The sequence below is a fragment of the Grammomys surdaster genome, unplaced genomic scaffold, assembly GCF_004785775.1.
Source record: "Grammomys surdaster isolate TR1022 unplaced genomic scaffold, NIH_TR_1.0 99, whole genome shotgun sequence".
NCBI classification, from domain to species: Eukaryota; Metazoa; Chordata; class Mammalia; order Rodentia; family Muridae; genus Grammomys; species Grammomys surdaster.
The window spans coordinates 1,720,765-1,736,151 of record NW_021604578.1 but is presented as its reverse complement, the minus strand read 5'-3'; the positions used below and the strand labels follow the sequence as shown (position 1 = coordinate 1,736,151).

Below are 15,387 nucleotides of genomic sequence, written 5' to 3'. Positions count from 1 at the left end.
AGGAATCATACAGGAAGCACTGATAGGAATCATACAGGAAGCACTGATAGGAATCATACAGGAAGCACTGATAGGAATCATACAGGAAGCACTGATAGGAATCATACAGGAAGCACTGATAGGAATCATGCAGGATGGATGATTCGGATAAATTGTCCACATTCAGGACATTTTCAAACAGGAAAACTAATAAAAAAATCAAAGATTACATTGTGTCATCACAAGTCTATTGGAAAAATATGAAGGAATAACAAAGGTTGTCATATAATTAAATTGGCCACACTATCGAAAACTGTTACTTTCTTACCTTAGTTTTTAATGTCCCTCCTCTTCTTTCTTCTTTTTTAAATCCTCCTTTTCTTCCTTCCCTCCTTTCCTCTCTCCCTCCCTCTCTTCTTCTTTCCTTGCTCCTTCCCTCCATACCTATTTCCCCTCTCCTTCCTCTTCCCTCTCTTTCTCTGCCTTCTTCCTTCCTCCCTTCCATTTTCCTTTTCTTCTTTGTCTCCTCTTCATTTTGTATTTTATGAACATCTTAGGCATACTTTGTAAATACAGTTAATGAATTTTGGGATGCATCATCTGGTTAAAACACATATACATAAACAGATAAATAAATGATGTACCAACCATTGTTACACAGTTGGGTAAAACTGCTATGGGAGAAAGTTCTCTACATGTCAAGAATATCTATTCTGAGGAATTGCCAATTAAGCCCCATCTTGGCAATAAATATGAAGTGATAATGGAATGACATTCTCTTAGGAAAGAGTCACATGTAGCAGAGGCAGGCCTTGATCATCTGTGTTATATAAGTTGTGAGGACCTCAATTTGCTGTAAGAGTTGAATGTCTACAAAAGAAGGGTCAGAGATTACAATATAACGGTGTTGCAAAGGTCTAGTAAACAAGCCTGTACTGTAAGGCTAAGTAATTTGAACTTCATGAAGGTGTTTGGATCTCTAGTGAATGTTTGAAAAGAAATTTTATACTATCATGTTTGTGTGATAGAATTATAATACAGAATTTTAAATACACCATATATTTAGAGAAAAATAAAACTCAATCTAGGTAAAATGGAAATATTGATAAAATATTGATGTGGATATATTAACATACTATAAAACATTTATTTAATTAAAATATCATTTTATTAATTTAAAAGCCACAATAAACTGGTTGTTAACTATTTTTGAAATAAAATTAGCTGAAATACAAACTATTGGAAAGGATAACCAGTCAGAAAATACACTTCAAAGGTCTATCTTAAGTAATGCTCTGCCTATGAACATCTTTGAGCACAAATTATTTCCAGAAGAATGTGCAGTTATGAATTTCAGTAATAATAATGCATTAACAATGGGCTCAACAGCTCAAATGGTTGGAAAATTTACATTACAAGATGAAAATGTATAGAAAAATGGAAAGGCATGTGGACTTTTTATACCTTCTAAGTGTTCATAACCATGCAGTCCATGTGAACAAAAGAACAGTCTCATAAACAATAAAAAGAACATCTTCAGGTGACTGAGATGACCCCTTTTAAGACAAAAGGTATCCACTTCATTTTTATTGAGAACCAATATGCTGACAAAATACAAGAGACAGGGACCATCACATTCCAAAATTATAAACTGCACACAGATCTGTCTGTGACATGCAGATATGGATTCTAAGGACGACACAGAACATAGATGAATCCGTGTGCTGACCACAGTGATGGATCTCAAACCAATATGACCCCTCCATCCATCATTGTCAATTATTGATTTTCCATCCTGTGCCTCCTACACACATAGGATGAAAAATTCTACATATAAAAAAATTGAAAATATTTATGTGGAAAGATGCAATTTCACTGCATTCCAAAAACAAATGGAGTCACGTTAGTTTATTTGAAATTATTTCTAATTGAGATTTTTATATCCAGACAAGGATGACTGAAATGGAAAGACCAAGGATATTCTTTTTTAAAAAAAAATTCTATTTCCTTAACTAATCTATCTTCTCCCATCATAAATTAATGAAATCTAAGCAGGAACATAACAATGTTATTTAAAAGGGGAATAGCAATTGCAGAAAATCTTTGGTGGGTCTAAAGAGAAAGACTATCATTTAAAACAGGGGGTAGATCTTTGAGAAAGACATTATCTTTGTGCAACTTAATGAGGTGCCATGGCAGACACTATGCGCCATGAGGATGAGAGCCAGTGTGTGTTCTTTACACAGCCCATATTTCACACACAGATGGGTATGGGTGATAGGAGAAACCCAGCTTTTACAATGTTTAGCATTCTTAAGGACTCTCTCATTTAGAGTGGTTTGTACAACACACTCCATATTATGATAATTAGCTTTTTCAATGCCTCAGGTGGCCTGAAATATCCAGATGTATGATCATCTGAGCTGACTAGGTGTCGTAGTTCACTTTCAGCTCTGGAAAGAGTCCAAGTTATGCAGCTTACGTACTGCCCGTTTCCAAGGGATGAATCTGACTCAGTTGTACCTTGTGCTGCTAACAATGTTGCCATTGCTTTTGTAGTTTTTCAGATTTGCTTTCCTCTTAGGATAATAGAACAGCTCTCAGGCCATTTTTTCTGCTTTCTTGGGTTTCATTATGAAGCAAATTGTGTGGTTTCTCCTCTAAGATTGTAGTTCTGTTTTACTGGCCTCTTACCAAAATTCGTTACTCAGGGATATCTTTCAGGAGGCAGATGCCAAGACATTGAACCAGCACTACTTATCTTCCAGCGAATATCTGCACAAACCCACTCAAATAAATGAGAATTCTCAACTTGATGGGCTCATCTGCCAGAAAAACAAGAGTGGGTGCCAACCCAGGATGTCACCATGCTGGCCGATGCAGGATGCCACCATGCTGGCCACTGTGTGCAGAATTGGGAAGCTCTGTCTTCACTTCTACAGCCCTTTGGCAAAGTCGATTTTCCCTGTCCTCTCACTCCGTCGGTTTTCCCTAGCAAATGGTACTATGGGGTAGTCTACACAAAGCTCAAGTAGACTGATAGGAAGAAATGTGGGCTATGGATGTTAAGATCACGTGCCACTTGCTTGTCTAAGCATTGGCTCTATATGGTATTTATCTGAGAAAATAATATTTTCATTCTTAAAATCTTACTTCTTATGTGCTTCATATGTACTTCATATGTGTGGTGTGTGTGTGTGTGTGTGTGCACATAATTTGATCATAGGTGTCTGAAGTGTTTTTCTTGATTGTTTTTTACTCTATTTTATCAAACAGAATCTTTCCCTGAACTCAAAACTTGATGATTCTGGCTTGTCCAGCTCGCTAACTTGCTATGAGGTTTTTTTTCGTTTTTGTTTTGTTTTGTTTTGTTTTGCTGTGGTTTGGTTGGTTGGTTTCTCTTTTTTCCTCTGTGTCTGGAGTGCTGAGATTAAGGAGTCATTGCAACCCAGTTGTTACTTCTAAACTCTTGTACGCATGGTAGCAGGACAAGTGCAAATGCTTTCTCCACTAAGCCATCTCTGCAGCCCAATTATGGAAGTTTGTAAGTGAAATATGTTTGCATGTGTCTGTTCTCTGTTCCTATGTTAGAATCTTGAATTTGGGTAATTTATAGTTAAAATAGATTTATCTGTGATTCCTTCATGGAGGATAAAGAGTCTGAAACAGGAATTTGCTTAGAAGGAAAGAGAATGTGGCACATGTGGAAGGAGCTAAAAGAGAAAGTAAAAGAAAAGATTCTGAAGTATTCTCTTACAGCCCCATCATTAGATGCTCCAATACTGCAAGGTCTAATTTTGTGATGTTTAATCCTATCATAAGGAAACTAATATTTGTTTTCAAGAAAGATGTTAATCCATTTATAAGAGTTGTAGCTGTTGTAGCTCAAAGCCTAATAATGTTTAATAGGACACATCTTTTAAATTTCCTCTGTAAGGTCATTTCATTTCCTCCCAATGCAATGTCTTTGTGAAGAGAATTAATGAATAGCAAACCTAAAACAGTGTCTCTGATTGTAGCTCAAAATACAGAGATACTGAGATTTTTTTATTAGAGGATTGAATATATTACAAATTTAATATGCATTGTAGTGAAAAAACAAAGACAGGAACACATAGACACTAAAGATATAGTTGAATCCATTTATGAAATGAATTCCTTCAACTCCTCTGCAAGAAAATATAGTCAGGATATTTGAAATACATTCAGAAAATCTATTTAGTATTAATGAGTACAGCTGTGATTCCTAGTTTGATTTTTGCCCTTTTATTCTTCTTGAACACACACACACACACACACACATACACACTTAGTACCTGGTTACTGCTTTTGCTGCCATTAATGAGAAAAATAAAAACAGAATAATGGCTTTTATCTTTTAAAATTATTGAATGTTTACTTTATTGCAAGCTTCCAAGATTAGTTTTTGAAAATGTTTCAGAAGAAAAGTTTCATTTAAAAAGCACGCTAATTTTGATTTCATGCTAAAACTGTATATGATAACCATCACATTGTCTGTGCACAAATACCTTCAACTGAGACTCACAGTGTGGTATATGCCCTCACTAGTTTACTAGTGGCACACTGTGTGCAGTTACTACATTTACACCTATTTGTCATATAGAAGGGAGGAATGCGTAAGCCATTGCGTTAATTTCCAATTTACCTAACTGCTTTAACTAATTCCATTTCCCCAGGAATAATCAACTAAACATTATTATTTTTGCTAGAACATTCATTTATAATTTGGTTTTCCCAGCATGTGAACAATGTTCTTAAGTAGATTACAGACATGGCAGTTATGTCTGTTTTCTTTCTTTCTCTTTCTTTCTCTTTTTCAATTTTCTGGTGCATTGAAGACATACTCTATAACATTGCATAGTCTTCATGAATATTAAAAAGATACAGCCAGTTATCCACATCTGTGCCTTCTGCATCCACGAATTCAACTGAATGCAGAAAGAAAATAATTGATGATGAAAAGAAAAAATTTTCTGTGCTGAACATCTGTAAATATTTTTCCTTAAACAATACAACAGAACAATGATTTATGTAGCATATATATATTTCATTAGCCATTGTAAGTCATCGAGAACTGACTTATGGTGTAAATAGGAGTGAATATGTTACATGCAAATTCTTTAGTTTTACACAAGGACAAGAAACAACTATAGTTTTTCTATGATAGAGTTCTGCATCCAATGTCTCATAGATATATATGGATAACATTTTTCTCTTTTTCTTAAACTATTCTTAAATAAAAACTTAGGTAGATTCAGTTATCCTATTAAGGTATAAAACTTTTTAAATATAAATCCATATAATATTAAAATATATCACATCAAATATGACCTATCAAATGCATGCTTCTTTCTAATTAGTGTCCAGTTATCATGTGCTATTGACTTGAAACTTCCAGGGAGTTAAATGGTTATTATCTTTATGCTGTTCACTTAGATTCCAAACAGTACTGGTATATTGAATCCACTTATCTAATTTCATAATTTTGTAGCTTAAAATATAAGCATTGCTACCATTAATTCCTGTTAGAATTGTACAATAGATTCAAATGTGTGTTTTTTTTTCATTTTCCTCATGGTCTTAGAAGTACATGTACCATATCATCTTAAGAATAGCAGGGAGACCATAACTCAAGCAGTGTACCATATCTTCTGAAGAACAGCAGGTAGATCATAATTCAAGGCAGTGTACCGTATAGACCATGACATGTTTCAAGGCACAGGCCAAGAAGATTTTATACTTTTCCACCACCTGGCCCCTCTTACCCCCTCCCCTTGTAAAACATGCTATAAAAAAGCATTTCATGTTCAAAAATAAATAAATTATTTATATAAAAAAAGAAGTACATGGTATGATATTTTTCAGAGAAAATAATGATAATATTAAATTTAATGGCCTTTAAAAATATGTAGATATATGGGATTGCAATTTTGTATGGAAGAACTGTGACTGAATGACTGTTATACAGTACCGTATGTGCCCTATCGTGTAGGATCATAACTATGCCTGCCTTCATGAATTATTTGGAAAAACAGAATTTGCCCTTTCTTTCTTCTATTTTTTTAAAAACAGGTTTTTTCTTAACACTTTGAGTTTTTCTCTCAATATTTTTAGCTTCCTACTCTTTTTTAAAAGTTTCTCCCATGATCAAGTGGCTTCTTCTCTGCCATGCCTCTGACCTCCATGACACATTAAAATGAAATGGTTATTCCTCTTTTATTTCTCCTCTCCCAGGTAGCTTCTGAGGTTTGACAGCTTGCATGCCTTAGGGTGTTCCTTTTACCCTCTAATAACATTGTCTTTGGGCTTTAAAAATGAGGAAAGCAATCACAAAAACAAAAGAAATAGCTGTTGCATTATCCCATGGGACCTGATGGAGCATAGAGAGCAGGTGGAGTAATAGTCAAAGTGAAAAACAGCTGTAGCAATAGTTGATCATTGATATTAAATACAACTGAAATACATAAAATGTATCTTTAGTCTTAAATAAACATAGCATGCTTCCTAAAGAAATATGTAACCTTAAAATACTATTAAACCAATATTGTTAACAAAGTAACTCTGTTATGGGATTACCTTATTTTCAATCTTCTGTAAATTTTTACTCTTGAGGCTAGAGAGTTGTCTTAGTGGATAAAATCATTCAAAGGACCCAACTTCAGTCCCCTGCACCTACATGGAGTGGCTCACGATCACTTGTCATTTCAGTTCCATGAGATTATCACTTGTTGGCCTCTGAAGGCTTGATAAACTCACACAGACACACAATGTATTTTGATCATGTCTATTCCCATCCTACAGCTACTTCCATACCCCCATGCATCTCCTCCAAATTTCCTGCCACTGTAGACTTCTCCTCCTCCTCCTCCTCCTCCTCCTACTCCTCCTCCTCCTCCTCCTCCTCCTCCTCCTCATTGTTGTCCTCCTCCTCTTCCTTAAGCTTCTTCTTCTCCTGCTTCTCTTCCTTCTCCTTCTCCTTCTCCTCCTCCTCCTCTCCTTCTCCTCTCCTGCTCCTCATTCTTCTTCATCTTCCTCCTCCCTCTCCCTCTTATCCTCCTTCATTTTCTTTATATATTAATTCCAAATACTGCTACTTATACGTGCATGAGTGTAGGGACATCCACTGAAACATTGACAACTTACTAAACCTCTAAAGACAACAAACCTCACATCACCCCAGCAGTCAACACCTATTTTTTTTTATCACTCTTGGAATTTTATCTGGTTTCATCTTGTTTAATTGTTATGTGAGGAACCAATTGCCACAGTCCTCTCACGTCCACAAGACGTTACTCTGCAGCATCTCTTCACCTCTGGTTATCACAGCTGTTCTGCTGTTTTCTGCTTGCTCTTCTCTTAGCCTTAGAAAATGGGATATGCTGAAAATGTTAATTTAAGGCTGAGAACTCCACTATCAATTATTCTCTGTACTTTGACCAGTTATGAGACACTTATTAACTTCTTCCCTCTGAAACAGAAGCTTCTCTGATGAAGGTAGACTGCTACTGCATTGTGAGTATAAGGGTATGCATTTGATGATAGTTTGGTACAATGTCTGCTTAGCAATATACTAGTGTAAGGTTATTCCATGGCACCACTACCTCCCAGCCACAGGTTATTGGGCAGTTTTATGGTACCTGGCATAATGAGTTCTGACCTCTGTAGCAGGAATTAAATAGAAGCAAAAACAATGTGTTACTCTATATTATTTTTCATTGATATTAGTATGGTTTCTATCTGTGAATGCAGTGACTAAGAAATGTAAGTGATGCCTTGCTCAGCCACCACAAGCGATGATTCCTCTCACAGTAGACAGAGATGGAGAGACCACCAGCTACACCATGTGCAAACGCTGAGATATTTTGGAACATATACCTTTTTACTTGCACAATTTTCTAGTTATCACAAATAGTGGAATCAGAACCAGCTTTAGCAGTTGAGCATTCACCTGCTCTGGAAGGAAAGAATACACTGGGGAACAGACCTACATCCTAGGCTAAGTTTCCAAATGCTAAAGAATTACAAGGTGAATAAGCACACACAAAAATATGTTGAACAAATGCACAAAACTGATATTTAAAAATCTCATATGATTCTCCCCAAATCTATATGTTTCTAAGTTAATACTGTCCAACCTGCTGACAAATTATCTGAAAACATTTTGGCAAATAATGCCTGAGAATTATTCCACAGGAAGTGATGAACCAGAGTGTAACACATTTCAAGTTTTGTAACTTTGTAGCATAAAATATAAATGATGCTATCTGCAATTGACATCTGCTCTCAAAGAAAAGTTAGTTTGTCCCATGAAATTTCACAGGAAATATTAATCACACTTAAGATAGGCCACATGCCTAACACAACACAAACTGAGCAGTATTATGTAGACTTTTTGCCTCATACCGCTTTCTTTGGGTATTTTGTTGTTTTGTTGGTCTTTGCTTGTATATTGTGGTTTCTTGTTTTGTGTTTTTGTTGGTTTGTGTATGTCTTTCTCTTGTCTTTTCTTTTGTGATTGTTCTTACTCCCTCCCCCCTCCCTCCCCATCTTATTCTCTTTCTTGTTTTCTTTCTCTGCCTCTTTGTTTTCTAAAGATAGAGAAAAAGAAAGGATGTGGACTTGGATGAGTAGGGAGGATCTGAGAGCAATTGAGAGAGAGAAAGCAAGATCAGAATATAGTGTGTGAAAATTCTGTTTTTAATTAAAAACGTGAGAGACCAATACCAAACGAACACTTTTGTGACTTTGCTAAATACAAAGCCAAATTAAAACTAAGGCATATGGTAAAACTTTTCGTTATTTTCTTTTTAATTAAGGTTTACAAAACCTTTAATCGACAAAATTTTGTTTATCACATATAACATAACATTTTAATTATATGCAAGCATAGTGATATGGTTTAATTAAGTTCACTATTAATTATTAGGTCTGTCTTGATTCTAATATTTTGAAGTAAGAATCCTTAATATTTACTCTTAGTAATTTTGCTGTTCTGATTATATTGTTATCTGCTGTTGCCACAACGGCATACAGTGGATTTTGTATTGTAATTATAATTGTTATTTGTAAATGTTGCTCTTTGACAATGTTACATAAGCACATATTGCATTGAGATGACAACCCCTACCCCTTCCCACCCACATCCCTTTCTTCCCTTTAAGTCCCCCTTCATCCTAAGAAATCTCTTTCCCATATCCAGTACCTTTTGATTTTATGTTGCATTGAGTTTATCCTGTGTCTTCTGTGTCACTATGTTTAGGAACTGTCCACTGATGCTGCAAAACATATTGTGTGTATAGTGTCATAATATCAAAATAGGTGCCGAGTTTTCTTTAAACTCCAGTTCTTCCATCTTACCTTTACAAGAGTTTGGAACAGTTTACATATTTTCACAAAGATAAATTTCCCTCACTACAGCTATGTTGAAAAGTGTTTAAAGAAGAAGCTTATGCTTATAGAATACACCAAATTTAACAACAAATCGTTAAGGACAAGCAAAAGTAGATGTGTATCTTTATTTAATCTCTCTCTATATATCTATCTTTATCTCTATATATTTCTCTATATATCTATCTCAATATATCTATCTGATATCTATCTTTATCTCTCTATCTCTATCTGTCTCTAACTCTATCTCTCTATCACCTACCTATTTAGATATATAGATATATCAATTTTCATACCCTAATATTAGAGATTTTTCTATAAAGATCTAGGATTAGATAGATAGATAGATAGATAGATAGATAGATAGACAGACACACAGAAGATAGATAGTGGGTTTTGAAATGTTTCTTGGGTAATTTCACAAAACAGGTTGTCTCCTACTGACTTAGGGACATATAGGTTTTTGGTGGGTTTTATGTGATTTTACATATCACAGTGTAGGTGTGCACTCACTCACCTTCCTTGAGGGAGCTCATTCACTCTCTAACTTCTTAGCATTTGCAACCTTAGCCTAGAATGTAGGTCTGCTCCCAGGTGGATTCTGTCTTGCCACACTAGACAAATGCTAGAGTAATGAAGGGGAAACGTTGGTTCTGATTCGACTTGCTGTAAAAACTAGGAAAAATGAACAATCCAAAAGCCAGTTTGAATTATGTTTCCACTGCTGATGTTTTGTTGAATATGTAAAGTATCATTCTGTTAGCTGAAATACTATCACCTATTATAAAATATATTTTTTATGGAATATTATACTTTAAAACACTATACATTTTTAACAACAGCTACTCTATCTGTGAGGTCTTTATTCAAGCTCAGGTTGGATATTCAAGTTCCTCATGCATCTGTGCTCGGAAACCTGAAATAGCACTTGGGCTGACCTTTAATAGGGTCTCATAGTTTGTAATGCACATCTTTCTTATATTTTGTAGTCCTTGCATATTTTCCTTATCTTCAACAAAATCATTAACAAAGAATTCAAAGCAAAGCAAAACCTCTGTTACTCAAATTTACAAACTGTGAATGGGTGCACTGAGTGGGATGTAAAGTGAATAAGTAAAATAATAATAATAAAATAATAAACAATAAATGCAAAGAAAAGCAAAAAAAGATTTGTTCACAGAGATAGTGCCATCAACATTACTGTCATTTAAAGTGTGTATTACATCTTACGTATTTTGTGAAGATATCTACACTTGGTTATTATATTCATAAAGGAGAATGGCAGGCCTTGTTGAGAAGGTTAAAAAACAGTAAGCTGTTACTAGATCTAAACAGTTTTTCTTATTTTTATTTCATGCACAGAACTTACAGCAATTCTGCTGTTGGTAGCATGCCTGAGTGGTCACATGATGTTTTACAGCATGACTTTATATTTTGCCGACAGATATTCCACATGACCTATGACCTCGCCAGTGCCGTGGTGAGAATCTTCAACCTCATTGGTATGATGCTGCTCCTGTGTCACTGGGATGGCTGTCTGCAGTTCCTCGTCCCCCTGCTGCAGGACTTCCCACCGGATTGCTGGGTTTCTCTAAATGAAATGGTTGTAAGTAACTCATGTGGTTTATTTCCTAAATTTTCAATATTGTCCTCAAGACTTCAAACAATTTCTGCCAGGGTGGTCTGCTTTCTCTTTCATAAAGACTTCCATGGATGCAAAATTAGACAATACAGACTTATATAACTAAACTTATTCTCATACCCCTGAAAATGTATGCACTACAATATCCAGTTTTATACTTTTCACTTTGAATACTGAAATATACTTTATTTGCCTGACATAAACACATACATAGCCATGATACAATGCCCATACAGACATTTTGATGTTTGTAAATAAGGTATGTATGAAGTTCAAGGAAATCTCAGTGCGCTTTGTGCTTAGAGCAAGAAAAATTAACGTGAAAAATAAATTTTAATCTTCATTTTGTAGTATATGTAAATATTTTTAAATGAAAAAATATATTAACATAAAATGTAAGATGCATTGATATGAGATCTGTCATCATTTGAGTTTGCCCTTTATTTCATTACATCTTTTTTAAATATCCCATATCGAGAGAGAGAGAGAGAGAGAGAGAGAGAGAGAGAGATTACTTAAAAACCTTTCTTTAAATCATGTATCCATCACCTGGTTGGTAGGTAATCATAAAATTTACAGTAACCTTTCACACCCTTACACATTAATAGATGCACACATTTTATACATTTTTGACCTTTTACCCAAATCTATATTCAAAAAGTGATTTGTGTGTTTTTTTTTTACCTTTGTCCTCTGTTCTATTCTAGCCTATTTGTGCTGTTACAGTAAAATACTAAATTTGAATGTTTATAAAACTTGATTTCTCATGATACGGTGGTATGCAGAGTTCAAGGCACTTCTGTGTTCAGGCTCCAGCTGTAAAATGACACTCTGTGTCTGAACCTCCTGGGTAGGAAGAAAATGATTTTCACATGGCAGAAGGTTGAAGATAACCTTTTTTTTCTTCTGCCTTAATGACATCCAACTTCCATTAGTGTCCATCTGCCAACCTTATAGAGTCTTTAGTTAAGTTCCTAAAAGGCAATTTTCAGGAAACACATTAGAACCACAGATGGCAGCTAAGAATATACCTTGTACATTGATTTCTTTCAACCTACTGTTCAGCATCAAAACTTCCTGGCAGTTCATATAGAACAATGCAAGGAAGCTGTATGGCTCAGATCACATTTCAAATCAGCAATGTTGCCTTTACCTGTCCCTTTGCTTACTTGGGAGGAAACAACATAGATAGCAAATTCAGGGATGAGGATACAGTCTAGGAGAGGAAGAGAAGGCACTCAGTCATCAGACTGCTAATGGGGTACCAAGTGCAAAGATGAGAACTGAGCCCAGAGGTGACTCATCGCTGGCACACATGCAATACTCCGTTTGACAAATGATTATTATTTTAAATTTTTCAAGTTATGTTCCAGAAAAATTGTAGTTGCCATCATTGAAAAAGCAAAAGAACTCTTTTTCAAGTATCAACAAAATGCTCGTGATTGTACACTATATTACAGGGTGATATGTTATGTATCTACTGGTAAGCAGTTTTGCAAGTAAAATTTTAATGTATCTAGTACTTTCCTTTAACCATGACTGCATATAGTTATGTATGTCGGAGAGGGGCAGACTCTGGTTCTCTGGTTATTGGTGCGTGTTGTGTTGTGTTTAGTGGGTTATTTTTTAATTAGATATTTTCTTTATTTACATTTCAAATGTTATCCCCATTCTTGGTTTCCCCTCTGGAATACCCCTATCCTATCCCCCCTCCCCTGCTTATATGAGGGTGTTCCCCTACCCACCCACCCACTCCTGCCTCCCTGCCCTGGCATTCCCTTACACAGGGGCATTGAGCCTTCTCAGGACCAAGGGCCTCTCCTCCCATTGATGCCCAACAAGGCCATCCTTAAAGCCTCAATCTTCATTGTCTCCTCTTGTTATACACAAAAACTTTATGAACTGCAAATCACTTCTTGGTCTCCTTTTTTAAAAAAGTAAAACTGAAATCTTCAGAAATTGTGTGAATCACCTTTTACATGGATAGAATACATAGTCGTAGCTACAGTTCTCGTGTATCTGACTATGTCTATTCCAACCACACTGAAATATCTTTAAAACAATACTATATAGATCAAGCAAGAAGGATGATTAGAAGGAAACATTAGATCACCTGTCAGAGGGGGTTCTGGGTGGCCCCTCTCTGCTTGGTCTAGGGGCAGAAGTCCCCCCTTTTAGGTGAACACCCATACTCCAGTGTCATTCCCTTCCTCACATCCTGCCTTTCTGTGTTTATACCCCTGTGTGAATTAATTATGATTTGAGAAAAAAATTAAAAAAAAAGAAAAAAAAGGAAACATTAGTCCCAGCATTTCATGTGCAACAGTAACTACTCTAAATTCAGTGTTGGATATTTAATACTTAAATAAAAATGTCAAAGTGATTTTTTCTATTTGTTGAAAAATCTAATTTGAAAGTAAAAACTTTTAGACCAGAAATCAAGTCTTATATATAAGACCCAAAAAAGTGTCATAAGTATGAGATGATAACTATTTTAATATCAAGATAATTACATGTATGTCATTAAGTATTACTAAGAACTACATGCATATTAAAATTAAGTATCTGAATTTGCTTAGTAACCTGATCTTTTATCTATATATCCATTTAACTAGTTATTGCCATATAATCTATGATTATAAAATTCTGTTACAGTTTTTTACTAGAAATATGAAGTTAACACCATAACTAGGCTATAACTTTGCTTACTGCGTTAGTAATCATTGTAATATAATGTTGTTTTGTTTTGCTTTTGTTTTTGTTTGTTTGTTTGTTTGTTTGAGACAGGGTTTCTCTGTAGCCTGGGCTGTCCTGGAACTCACTCTGTAGACCAGGCTGGCCTCGAACTCAGAAATCCGCCTGCCTCTGCCTCCCAAGTGCTGGGATTAAAGGCGTGCGCCACCACTGCCCGGCTAATATAAACATTGTTAACTTTTTCTAATTAATATTTTGTTCCATAAAAATAAACCTATCCCTAATTTCTTTGCTCACAAATTTACTCATAAAATAAATTTGCTCATAAAATATTCTAAGCATTATATTGAAGGAGTCAATACATGAATGTAGTGGACTACTCAGATGAAGAGAAAGGACACCCTGACTCTGGAGATGCAGCAAGAACAGGCTTTTATCTTGGCAGCATTTGTAATATTTGCTCATTTCCATTTAAGAAGTGAATTTGAATTACAAAATTCTTTATGAATTAAGATATTAGATTTGACAGATAATTAATGACTAAGAAAATGTGTTACATTTCCATGACATCCTGTGGCATGCTTGCTTGTATAGAGCACTGAGAATATATACATTTATTATAAATTGGTTAAGGGCAATAACATTTGATTTAATTACAAATGCGAAATATCAATTTTAAGAATATATCAGGAGAAGACCATAGTATAATTTAATTGCATTTTAATTACATTCATCTAAAATATTTTCAAGTTGTATGAAATGTCATTATGAAGTAAATATTTTCCAGTGTAATATTGCTTCTCTAGAACAAGCTCTTTAATGACTGAGACTATCAGATTTCACTTAGGCAGCCCATGTCTTCTACCTATACGCTTTCAGATGAATGGTTACATGTTGGTTATTCTCAAAAATATTCTAACATAAGCATATTAGGACTCCAGAATATTTTGAATACATCATACATAAATTTACTATTCTAACTGGAACATGGAATACCAAAAACTGTTTACTAACCACTAACCATAAGGTTAGTTTGTAGACATGATATGAAAATAATACATTTATTTAAATGTGGCTAAGTGGCATGGTCAATGATGTATGTTTTCTTTTTCTTCTATTTTCTTTTAATTTTATTTAATCTTTTATTTAACACTCCAGATTTTATCCCCCTCCCAGTCCACCCTCTGACAATTCCTAAACCTACTCCCCCCACCTGCGTCTCCATGAGGATGTCCTCACCTCCCACCATGCCAGACCTCCCCACTCCCTGGGGCTTCCAGTCTCTTGAGGGTTGGGTGCATTTTCTCTAACTGAACACAGATCTGGAAGTCCTCTGCTGTATATGTATGTGTTGGGGGCCTCACATCAGCTTGTGTATGTCGCCTGGTAATCCAGTGTCTGTGAGATCTCAGAGGTCCAGGTTAATTGAAACTGCTGGTCCTCTTACAGGGCTGCCCTCCTCCTCAGCTTCTTTCAGCTTTACCCTGATTCAACCACAGAGGTCAGCAGCTTCTGTCTAATGGTTGGGTGTAAATATCTGCATCTGACTCTTTCAGCTGCTTCTTGGGTCTTATAGAGGGCAGTCACTATAGGCCTCTTTTAGTGAGCACTACAGAGCCTCAGTAATAGTGTCAGGCCTTGGGCCTCTTCTTTAGCTGGATCCC

General features: G+C 35.4%; 1 protein-coding gene across 2 annotated transcripts in view; it reads left to right on the top strand.

The window, feature by feature from the left end:
* The window catches only part of Hcn1 (hyperpolarization activated cyclic nucleotide gated potassium channel 1), a 340,159-nt gene that overhangs the window by 184,496 nt on the left and 140,276 nt on the right, over window positions 1-15,387 (top strand). For both annotated transcript variants that reach the window (XM_028784249.1, XM_028784253.1), the window contains exon 3: window positions 10,832-10,993. In XM_028784249.1, coding sequence (XP_028640082.1) covers window positions 10,832-10,993 — 162 coding nt within the window. The remainder of the gene's footprint in view (window positions 1-10,831; window positions 10,994-15,387) is intronic.